Raw genomic sequence first — 11,838 nt, 5'->3', positions numbered from 1 at the left:
CCCCTCCGCCTGACTTCCCATCTCCATACCCCACACTGAGGTGAGCTGTTTATACAGACTTCAGAGCTTAAGTCAATGGTTCTCAGCTTCTTTCCCCACCTTCAGTGACTCTTTCTAAAGAACAGTGTGTGTGTGAAAGAACCACATCTCCCACACTGAGCCACAAGCACCAAGTGAAGGGGGACTCACCCTACAGCAGGCGATACGCTAACTTGGCCAGCATTAGATTAGAAGCTCTGCCCCGCTTGTGCTACAGTATGCGGCCTTGGCATTCATTCCAGTGTGCACATGGAGAGCAGCTCGCTGAGGGCTGCCAAGGACAATAAAGTGGCACACAGGAAACAAGCAGTTTATTCACAGTTCACATATAGTGGACTTTTGCTACCTTTGACACAGCAGCAGATCCTCTGTGGTCACCCAGGCACAGGGCCAGCTCGTCTCTTGCTGAGGCAGCTGGTTTAAGACAGGCGTCTAATGGGGGCAGTGTAGAAAGAAGAGCTGGTTACAGAAGGGCCCATCCCACTCAGTGCAGAGGGGCTGCAGCCTGTGAACCGCACTTAAGGAGAGCCTACATGCTGGGCTCCCTGCCTATACAGACATATTGAGTAGATGCTGAGCTTCACCCAACTCTCCACTTGCAACCATTGGGGATTTCCCATTTAGGGTACAGGTTGCAGCAGAGGGAACAAACCGGCCCCACGGCACTTGCTGTAGGCCCCCTCGACGTGCTCAGTCTGTAAACTCAACACGTCCTCCAAGGAAACATCCAAGGATATGGCAGTGCCCGCAGCAGCTCAGTATGGTCGGAACTTCCGCTGGGCCCGCATCAGCGCAATCCTCTGCTTGTCCTCCTCAAACTTCTTCCTCAGCTGGGCTATGTCTGAAAGGAGGAAGAGGGGCTGGATACAGGTGGTCCAGGATAGCCAGGGCCACAGTAACAAGAACAGTTACGTTCCTGTACCCTGAAGGATCACAATAGCACCTTCCTGACAGGCAAGTGAGCCCGCGTGTGCTGGGAGCAAACTTAACAGCCACTGAAGTGCGTGCAATTCCCATTCCACCAGTGCTGGATGTGGGCCGAGGGTTCAGGGACTCACTCTTCCACCAGCGTGGTGCAGCTCCCTCTGGGGTGGAATGTAAGGCTGTTTTCTGTCACACAACTGCCTGCATGCAGCCAGTGAAAATCATATTCATGGAGAATTGAGAGAACACAGCCACCTGGACGGGACACTGACTGGGACTAACAAATGTGTTGTTAAAAGAATGGCCGGGAATTGCTGCTGTGATCATGTCCAGAGGTTGAAAAGATACCCCAAAATTTACTTGAGTAAAAAAAGGACAGCTGCTTTTACTTCTGGGTACTTGAGTACAATAAAGATGTGACCTGTGTGCGCACACTGACTCAAGTAGTTTTCCAGAGGGACACAGGTGACTTGTACTTAAGTCATTCCCCCCCTCCCCACTTTTACTCAAGTAAGTTTTAGGGTACCCTTTCCACCTCTGATCATGTCCCGTTCAGCCCAACATTCCACTGGGTGTCACTTCTGCACTGACTCACAGGGGACAAACCTAGCCATTTGAATCAACACCAGGACTCTGGGTTTTCCTCAAAGGTCTCCCATCCAAATATTAGCCAAACCCAGCCCTCTTCAATTTCCAAGATCTGACCGGATCACAGCCCAAAGTGGTGCAGCTGGGTGTCGTGGACCTGGAATGTAGGAAAGCAGCAATGGCCAGGTCTCACCCTACACAGGGTTGACAAGCCACTTGGCCTGGTAGGGTGTTCAAACTGCAATGCTGAGGAATAAGGAGATAGGCAGGAACAGGGAGGGAATGACTACACAACTCACGTTCTCTCTTAGTCTCGCGATGCTGCCAGGCATAGAAATTGAGCAACTCCTTGTGTGCCCTCTTTCGTTTCTCCCTCTCTAGCACCCGTAAACTGGCAGCCTCTGTTCGGGGAAGTCCAGGTCTTCGGCCTCTGCGTGTCACCTTCACCCAACCCTCCTCATCTGGAACTCCCTCCTCCTTCTCTGCTTTGGCTTCTTCCTATGTCAGGAGGATAAAGGAGAATATGCAGCTTAGTCCAAACCAGTCATGAGACACCTGGTTCCATTCCACAGCAACTCCTCTTCAGGCTGTCCCCCAGCAAACACCTTCCTCACACCCCAATCCTCTGCTGTTCTGCCATGCAAGGCGGCCCAGGGCAGTGATCTGACAGAGCTGCACAACTGCGATAAGTGGCCGAGGATGTGAACACTAGCAGCCCTGCCAGGGAAGACACTGGGTCATTCAAGGGCAGGTACGTTTCTGGTAACGACAGCACACCTTGTGGGTCAGATACTGAGACCTTGTCAGATTTATACCTGGGCACTGCCTATCACAACTGGGAGACAGTAACCCTTGACCCAAACAGGAGACCGTGCCCAGCCAGCCATGCTGGGCAAAGAGCATGGGCACACTGACAGCGGGTGAAACACTGGAAGACTCGGGCATTCCCATTGCAATGCAGAGAGCTGCTCTGTCCAACGGGAACAGGCCAATCAGCAATGACAACCTCCAAAGAGCTGCTAGGCTCAGAGACTCCTGTAAGAAAAGGCTGATTTATCTCATCAGCCCTCCATACCTCAGCGATTTTCTGGTCATAGGCTTGCATGAAGGCATCCACTTCAGCCTTCAGCTCCACCGGATCCACCACTGAGTCTCCATAATTGGCAATCCACTCTGAGACAAGGAGGAAAAAAAAAATCAGCAGCTGCCTCTGTAGTGAGCCCACCCCCAACAAGATGCCCCAATGCAGCTCGGGAGAGATCAATTCTCAGGGACCAGAGAGGGTCAGTCACCATGCCATCACTCCATGGCTTGCTTGCTGGCATCGCTGGTGAGGAATAAATGTGGCTAGTGGTTCATGGGGGTTGGGCATCTTTCTCATAATGATCTGGGCTGATGCCCGCCAGGTCTTTTCACACAGGCCAACAAACAGCTGTGTGAGGAGAACAGTGTGTACAGTCTTTTGTGTCTAGGGCTGGGAAAAATCCCGTGTCAGAGCAGCGGGTCCTGGGTCCGCAAGCAAGCCAGGGCCCTAAGCATTCAGAGTTCCAATTTTCACCTCTGCTGCTGTGAGGATCTAGCATTTCCCTCTGATGCACCACATCTTAAATATAAAAATGGGTATCAGCAGGAGCTGCTAAAGCAGAGGAACTCCTGGCTCCGCCATGGACTGTGCTCCTAACTCGATAGCTCATTAATGTCGGTAAAGCTCAGTGTCTAGGCCAGCTCCCTCAGCAAGAGGGTACTGACAGACTATGAAAAGGGCCACACAACCATTCAGGTGACTAAGGCATCAAAAAGGGGAGACAACTGCAATTCTCCTGTAGACCTTCCCACCCCTTCCAGGGTGACTGGTAATGGAGCCTGTGATCAGGAGCTGTGTCTTTTCACTAGCGTGAGAGGATCCATATGGAGTGGGTAAAAAATACAAGGAATGCAGAAAGAAAAAAAACAAGGGGACACACTGAACAACTCTGTGCTCCCTAGGGCATGAGAGAATCACTGTTGAGGGGACAACTGACACATTACCTGGTTAGCATCGGTATGGCATGTGGTAGAGCCAGGATGAGACACCTCTTGGGTACACTCCTCCCACCCCACATTACCCCAAGTCTCAAGACCACAAAGTGCCTTACTGCGGATGCCAGTTTTCACAGGGTGATTCTCTGAAGATAACACCAGGGGGCCCCGCAGCGATAGGGACTTGGCTGCTTGTATTCCAGCTGGACTTTTAAAGACCACATAAGCCACTCGGAATCCCTAAGGAAAAGGCAGCACATTGGTACAGTCAGTGACCACTCAGCACCCTCAGAAGGTGTACGCCCACAGAATGGCAGCTTTATAAGAGAAATAAGGCCCAAGACAGAGCTTGTTTGCTAGGAGACAATTTAAAAAAAATCCCTCAAGAGCCCTCTTTCCTCGCCAGTGCTTCAGGTTTCTTCCCATGCTAGCTGCTACACCAACCCTCTTTCCCACTGCTCATCTCAGAGACTCCCTTGAGCTTTACCGGAACTTTCTTGAGATTGAAAAATTTAGACTTGGGTGGTGGTTTCTCTCTGGGCCCTGGTTTCTCACACACATCCACAGACTTGACAGGCGAGCAGCAAGAAAACAGTTGGGACAGACACGCCTTAAAATGAGAGAGAAAGAAAAGTGACCAGGACTGACTTGTGTGCCCTCCTCTCGAGAGGCAAAGGTTACCATCCTATACAGATGCCCCATTTCCACCCTACTTCCAAAGAATCCACATTGCAGCCATTGCCATCCTCTCAGCTGAGGATGGCTTATAAACCTCTCCCTGTACTCATCTGCAGCCACCCATGTTGAGTGACAAGGAAGCCCTCTGCCATTCTCCCCGCATGCAAAGTCTGATGCTTCACAATACTTCTGCAAGCAGTGGATAAGGAGCAAGACCCCCTTGCCTGGGTCTCCCATCTAGTAACACTAAACAGTCTCTGCACCCCTCTCAGCCTTCGCCAGTCCATGAGGACATTCACACAAGTTTTGTACTGGTTTTCAAATAGTGGTGCAACTGCTCTGGGATAAGTTATAGTGAGCACAGGTCTCATGTGTCCTCATCCCTGGTAAGAAACATTGGCTCAGATCAGACTTTCAGGACACACTGACAAGAACTCCTGAGCTGTCTCTGCCTCAGCTTATATTTGCGTGTAGCTGCAACAAGGCCAAAAAATATGCCCAACTTTTGAAATAGGCACACATTTTAGGAGTGAGCGTGGAAGGAAGATCAAACCCAATTCCTCCAAAGCCACTAATCCTTTGGTCAGTGAGATGATTTATCAGTTGGACTTTTAAAAGCAATGATACCTGATACCCCGTGCTGACTGCACAAGCTTAGACCAATTTATTTGTGGAAGTGGTGCAATATAGTTCCTAGATTTCTGCCTTGTAAGCTCCAGAAGCACAGCAACTCCCTTGAGTTTAAGGAGGTTTCCTGGACAAATCCCTGGCAACTCTCCCTGGTTACTGGACACGTGCCAGATGGGAGGAGCACCACACATATTTACCTTTCTTACAGGCAAGAAGAGACAGGGGCTTCAGTGATTCTCCTGTGCCTTGTAAGGGAGATAAAGGGTGATTTTACATAATGTCATTAGCTTGTTAGAGTGAATTTTGCCTCCATACTATGGCTGTTTTTGTTTAGCTAATCTGGGTTAAAAGGAATTAAACTACACTTACACTGGATTCCAAATGGCATTTCACATGGGGTTACCTAACAAACAAAATACATTCTCCCTTATTCCCTGAGCAAAGCCTCAGAGGAGAGCATGACCTTTCCTAATTCATCATCACCCCCTCCTGGCACTACCATTTGGTCCTTGCAGGTCTCCCACAGAAGTACTAACATACTTGTTACCCCAGCCCTTTCTTTTCTTCTCGTGATGCTCCAATCCCTTGTAAAAAGACCACATTCACATATTCCTTCACAATGTCTCCCAACCCAACAACTCACCTTCGTGCAATAAGGGGGGATATTAAGGACGAAGAGAGTGCGGTTTGGAGGGTGGGTAGTATCGGTGCCTTCTCGAACTTTGTGCTCCTTCACATACAGGTAGTGAGGTGACTGTTGCTTCTCAGATAGCTTAACTGGAATAGCTAAATGGGATAATTGTGAAGTGATGCAGCAATTTACAGCAACTGACAGCAGGAGAGTATCAAAGTCCAGAAAACATTTTAGAAGACAACACCATAAGGTTAGGCTTCGGCTTCGTTACCTACTCAGGTTCTATTCAACTCCCAAAAATACATCTCCAGATCTTCCCAACCCCCATCAGTCCTGACAAGCAGCAAAGTTCACCAAAGTGCAAAGGGCTTTACTCATAAAAAGGGACCCTAGAAATCCACTTGCCTTGGAAAAACCATGGAATTGGCATTTTTACAGCAGCTTTTTAATGTTTACCTTTTGCAAAAAAATAGACCTCTATTAGCTAAATTTCACTGGAAGTACCGCTGTCCCTTCAGAGAGTCTCAATCTGCAGTGCTTGTATAAAATATAGTCTGGGAGGCTGGAGAGGCGTATAAAAAGCTACCAGTAGCAGCACTACCTTCAGAGCTGGGTGCCTGGCCAATGGCTGCCACACTCCGTCCACTCAGCTGTGAAGGCAGAGCTGAGAGCACCAGCTGCTGGGCTGGAAACCAACTCTGAAGACAGCACCACAGAGGTGCTTGAGTCTTGATACAGTATTTTCACTTTTCACCACCGAGGGCAGTTTTGCCTTTAGAGCTGGATATCCAGAGAGCAAGTCTATTATGTTACTATGAAGACTGAATCACCAACTGGCTTCAAACCTGTGCCTCTCTCCATCCCACACCAGTAAAAGGTTGTATTTAACTGACACCTATGCACAGGGCAAGTAGAGAAACTAAAGGGCAGCACTTCATTTGAATCACAGGAAAACGCAGCTCGTTACGTTTGGGGAGTAGCCAAGTTAGCCTGTACTTTCAAATACAACAAGAAGTCCTGCGGCACCTTAGAGACTAACAGATATCTTGGAAAACAAGCTTTTCGCTTTGCCAGATACACGAGTGGGTTATGCCCACAAACGCTTATGCTCCTGTTGGCAGGGGAAACGTTGTTATATTTTGTTCTCATAGAAACATTGTTTTGTATATGAATGCTTACTGATGTTCCCATGAGGTTCAATATTGTATTTAGCATTGTTAGTGAATCCTCCTTAATTTTCTCATGAAATTCAGCATTGTTTTGTTACTGAAATCCTGTTCATGTTCTATACGACTGAATAACTCTACCTCCCTGTAACTTACATTCTGTTAATAATCTATTGGTACTTTACCTCCTGATTAATAGGGAATTACCAGAGCGGAATGTCATATGAGCAGTAGAAATGCAGTTTGAGCTGGAGAAATGGATAAAGGGAGTATGAGAAACTCTCCCCTGGTTTGTTGGGAGGGGTGGTGAACAAAGGAGAGAGGTATAAGTATTGCTCACTGCGTGTTGCAAGGTGCGCAGGCTTTGAGGAGAGATCCCCCTGCGCCTTACTTGGCATGCCAAATAAAGATTCTTCTTCCACTCTCGGTGTGTTATTGGGCCAGCGTTGCATACCGGGCACGAACTGCCATTGTGCCACCTTAAGGAGGCGGCAACACTCCACACTACTGGTTAGCCTATAAGCTGCCACACCTCTTTACATCTCCCGTCTCACGCACCTGACAAAGCGGGTCTTTGCCCACGGAAGCTTATGCTCTAGAGCACCTGTTAGTCTATAAGGTGCCACAGGACTGCTTGTTGTTCCCGCACCTGCAGACTAACACGGCTGCCTCTCTGGTACTTGACACCTCCTTACGGTCTCTCGTCTGACAAGGGGGAACGGGGTTAAGTCACAGAAAACCCGAGTCCCCGCCCGAGGCACTGGCGCTTCCGGGGTTCCTGGGGAGTCGGCCCGGCCGGGCGCAACGAGCGGGCACCCCGCCCTAAGGGCGATGCAGCCCTGGCGGGGGCAGCGTGCGGAACACCCAGGGCCGCGCGCGGGGCCCTGCCAGCGCGCGAAGGGAGCCAAGCTCGAACTGCGGCTGCGCGAGGGGACCCCGGGATTTCGGGCGAGACGTCCCCGTGCCCCTCCCCCTCAGGCCGCCCCACCGCCGCTAGTTACCCGCGTAGCCGGCCGGGGCAGCCGGCGCCTCGGCACTAGTCACATGCTTCCTCTTGCCGGCCGCCATCTTATCGTCCGCGGAGGTGACGTTGGCAGCCGCGCCACTATGGCGCGCAGGGGCTGCCGGGAGCCGTAGTTCCGGCGCGGGAGAGTGGCCTCAGTGATGGGCGGGGCCACGCTGGGGGCTGACGTCAAGCTGTGCTTGGGCGGGGCTGCCGATGAACTGGGTGGTTCGGAGGCCGACGAGTCGATTCGCGCGCTCCCGCTGAGGGCGGGGATGTGTGCGCGCAGCGGCCGGCGGGGGACTGGGTGTGGCGAGATGAAGCGGGCCCGTTACGTCCCCCAGGCCGGGCTGGAGCGCGGGTGAACGCGCCTCGGAGCTGCCCTCTAGTCACTGCATGTTCGTCTCCCTGTCCGCCCTCCGGGGGCAGTTGTCATCAGGCGCGTGCACTGCGTCCGGGAGCCCCGCGCCCCGCTTTACGGGGGGGAGGAATGAGAGAGCGGCAAGTGCCGTGGCCAAACTGGCGCCGGAAAGCTGTGTCAGGCTGGGACGCCGCAGCTGGGACGGCCAGGTGCAGGCTGCCCCCCGGCTTCCAACCTGCCCGCTGCACTTAAAAATCACATCGGTGAAGGATGGTAAATTTAAAACCTGGAGTCTAAAAACACCTACCGGAGGTGATGCATCTGACGAAGCGGGTCTTTGCCCAGGAAAGTTTATGCTCCAACATATCTGTTCGTCTAGAAGGAGCCACAGGACTTCCTGTTCTACCAGAGGTGGTGCAGCACACCCGCAGGCAACACGAGTTCTTTCCCCCTCTACCTTGTTGTCTAGAGGCTTCAATTCTCAGAGCAGAGCATAGTGCAATCCTACCAGAAGTCCTGTGTCATTTTATAGATTGAAACCGTTAGTCTATAAAATGCCACAGGACTTCTAATTGTTTTTGTGGATACAGAATAACAAGGCTTTGCATCTGGTCAGTGTAATCCTAGGGATGAGAGGAATTTTCTCCATTACTTGACATATATAGAGATTTGAGCCACTAGAAACTGGAACTGAACAACCACCTCATTCTACACAAATCATTGTTTTCAAGTCTCTAAACACCCAATCTTACCTGTCATTGGAAAATACAAAATCATTCAGGTGGCAAAATGGTTAAAAGGATAATCAATAAAAAATGAAGTCCTATAAAATGAGCAACTGCATCTAAGACTCTGCTCCATTTCCTCATTCTCTTTAAACACAAGAATCCCAGTTTCCTTGGGACAAATTGTTTTTTGTAAGACACAGGTTTGTTTCAACTGAGTCAAAACTCTCGCTTAACCATTTTTGCTTCTGTGGTAGCTCTGGTAGGAAGCCTAATGCAGTTGGGTAGCTTCTCTAAATAAGCAAGATTAACAGAATAGGCTGATCCAGCAAGGATGGCAAGATTTTATTTATTATGAATAAAAACTGGATATGGATAAAATGATTGAACACCTTGTAGTTAACATGGGAAAGGTGACCTTAATTAGTTTTGAAGTCTTAGGAATGACCAAGGTCAAGATCCCCCACTGCCATGCCCAGAAGTGCTGGAACAATTTGTATCGTGGATGTGCTGAGAACCACTGGACCAAATTGTAAATCCTGTACATAATGGAAACCTCTTTAAGTCAGGGAGTGCTCCAGCACTCTCTACACCCTTAGTTCCAGCATATTTGATTTTATAGGTAACACATGATAAATGTACTTTTTTTTTTTTGGTAACTTGCTAATTATATTAGAGTTCTACAACTAAAAGGCCTGTTAGTAGAACTCATCTTTGACTCAGGGTTTCCATTACAATACATGTACAATCCCAATATTCCAAATGGTCAGCCTTGAGCTACAGGGCTGCAAGGAAACAGAAATGCAATAAATTTCCACATCAGTTATGTCGTCCCAGGTTTAATCTATGATCACAAGGTCAATTATGTGACCATTCTTGATAAACCTTTCTCTTAAACATTAATCCATTAATGCATGTTTCTATATTTTCATCATAACAGTAAAGAAACTTCCTGTGCCAAATTATGGGGATTAATGACCTATCCAGTTCTGTATTCTTTCTTCAGCTGTGGCCAAAACTTTGTACATAAAACCTCTGAAGAGCATTTTTAGACAGAGACACACCCAAACATCTGTGCCGTGCCATCTTCGGAACTAAATGGGGATCAACAGGGCAACAGTTCTCCAAAAGGATTAGTGTTACTTAGTTTGTGTCCATGAAGCAGTATTCATGGTCGTGACAAACCCTTCTGGAATCATGAGGCTGCATCTTTAACAGAAAAATAAACCTTGGAAGAAGCCTGTCACCACACAGGTACTCCTTCCATGCTTGCTAAGTGGTCAGTGGCAATTCTAGTGCTTGTTCTGCCAAACGGTCGTGATGGTTTTAACCAGGCGTCTGAAGACCACCATGTTTCTTGTCTAATGAGAAAGGAAGATAAGCATCCACGTAACAAGGCTTTGCAATGCAGTGGCAATACAGACTCAAGTCTCCTGTCCCAAGGTGGGTTTGGTAAATACAATGCAGCACAGGAAGTCTTATGGTTCTCACCAAACACACATGCTTCACCACTTGGATGATCAGTGGCCTTACAGACACTTCATGTGTTTGGATAGAAATAACATTATTGGGAGAAAAGGACAGACAAAAGTTTTCAGTGCCAGGCATGAGAGTGGTGCTACTGCATAAGGTTCCCCAAACTACGGGAGTCTGTTTTAGACTGCCATAGCATTGAAAGAATTGGCTCAGGTTCAGGGCCCATGGGACTCAGTGCAGTCCCTGCTCCAAAAAGATTATCGTGTAAATGGACATCGGAACATATTTTCCCCTCCACTGTTACTACTGTCATAGACATTCATGAAGTGAGAATTGCCAGAAGAATTAGAAAGAGCATAGTTAGGATCTACTCTTAAAATGGGTTGTGAGCTCAGTGCTCCTAAAAGACCTATAAATGGAAAGCCTCTTTCAGAATACATTCAAAGGAGACACAAGCTCCTCCACATCAACTCACCAATGTATTTTCACTGAGGGCTTGTCTACACTAACTCCCTACTTCAAAGGGAGGATGGTAAGTAGGGTGTCCGGAGATTATTAATGAAGTGCTGCGCTGCATATGCAGCACTTCATTAAACTAATTCTCACCCACAGCAACTTCAAAGTGTTAAACGTCCAAGTGCCAGCTTGCATGTAGCTGCAGCTAACCTGCCGGTATTTTGAAGTGCCTGGGGAACTTCCCAGTCCCTTTACTCCTCAAAATTTTCATTAATAATCTCCCGACACCCTACTTTCCATCATCCCTCTGAAGTAGGGAGCTAGTGTGGACAAGCCCTGAGAGTTGTTCAGTCTCAAGAGCCCTTCATTTTTTGTCTCTAAGTTGCCAGTAGTGTGCATACCTATCTACTAAACACTAAAACAAGTCTACTGGTCTCATTTCACAGCGTAGGACAGCAGCCAGATTCACCTGGTAATAATTCTGGTGACACAGTGAACTTCAGAGCCAAAGCTAAAAGACTTTGTCATATTAGTACCAGTTGCCTGACCTCAGCCACACACGCTACCCTGCATTGCTCCACCTTGTTCTTAGCTATGTATGACATTCATTACTGAACCAATGTTACTGATTTGAGACTTCTCTCTTCACCACTGATGCAGCAAGGCTTGATTCAAAGTTCAACAGCTCTACTGACCTGGTCTCTGTCAACTGTCTCCGTGTCTTAAGGAGTTTAGAATCAAATCGCTGTATAACAAAACATTTATTCTGAAATGGATAATAGTCTTCTCCAACCCCTAATTCTCCCCCCCCACACACATTTATTAAAATACAGATGACTGATAGGTGATCTAAAAGGGAAACAACTGCTGTCTTATATTCCTTCCCCCACACACTTGCAGTTCTCAAGAAGCACCTCCGTAACTGTGCAGTTATTTTCCACATCTAAGGAATACTTTAAAAAGCAAGTTCTGGGGAATCAACCGTTCTTTTCATGGCTAGGAGTGATATGGCATGAAAGAGGAATGGCTTGTTACCTGCTCGACAGAACAAAGAGTTTGCACAAAAGCGCAAAAGAAACATGGGATTCCCAAAGGAACGGAGTCTGATCCTACAATGGGACTGGCCAGGGTTCACCGAA

General features: G+C 48.4%; 1 protein-coding gene across 2 annotated transcripts; it reads right to left on the bottom strand.

The window, feature by feature from the left end:
• Nucleotides 1-334: 334 nt before the first annotated feature.
• Nucleotides 335-7,769, bottom strand: RRP7A (ribosomal RNA processing 7 homolog A). Of its 2 annotated transcripts, XM_074983923.1 has the most exons (7): nucleotides 7,680-7,769; nucleotides 5,522-5,664; nucleotides 4,058-4,180; nucleotides 3,687-3,810; nucleotides 2,627-2,724; nucleotides 1,851-2,049; nucleotides 335-880 (listed from the first exon to the last, which is right to left on the bottom strand). In XM_074983923.1, the coding sequence occupies exons 1-7, from the start codon at nucleotides 7,744-7,746 to the stop codon at nucleotides 795-797; spliced, it is 840 nt and encodes a 279-aa protein (XP_074840024.1). In that variant the 5' UTR covers nucleotides 7,747-7,769; the 3' UTR covers nucleotides 335-794. The 2 variants fall into 2 exon arrangements, with proteins under 2 accessions (XP_074840024.1, XP_074840025.1); XM_074983924.1 differs by lacking the exon at nucleotides 4,058-4,180.
• Nucleotides 7,770-11,838: the final 4,069 nt, after the last annotated feature.

This window comes from Carettochelys insculpta, chromosome 1, assembly GCF_033958435.1.
Source record: "Carettochelys insculpta isolate YL-2023 chromosome 1, ASM3395843v1, whole genome shotgun sequence".
NCBI classification, from domain to species: domain Eukaryota; kingdom Metazoa; phylum Chordata; order Testudines; family Carettochelyidae; genus Carettochelys; species Carettochelys insculpta.
Note: the sequence above shows the minus strand (reverse complement) of the source record. Positions and strands in the feature narration are given on the sequence as shown.

Excerpts from the sequence above, each read along its gene's own strand:
- RRP7A (XM_074983923.1), bottom strand. The coding sequence starts at position 7,746 with ATGGCGGCCGGCAAGAGGAAGCATGTGACTAGTGCCGAGGCGCCGGCT. Across the intron at positions 2,725-3,686 it reads TGTGAAAACTGGCATCCGCA|AGTGGATTGCCAATTATGGA; the intron begins GTAAGGCACTTT and ends TCCTTGTCTCAG. Across the intron at positions 2,050-2,626 it reads ATGACCAGAAAATCGCTGAG|GAAGAAGCCAAAGCAGAGAA; the intron begins GTATGGAGGGCT and ends CTCCTGACATAG.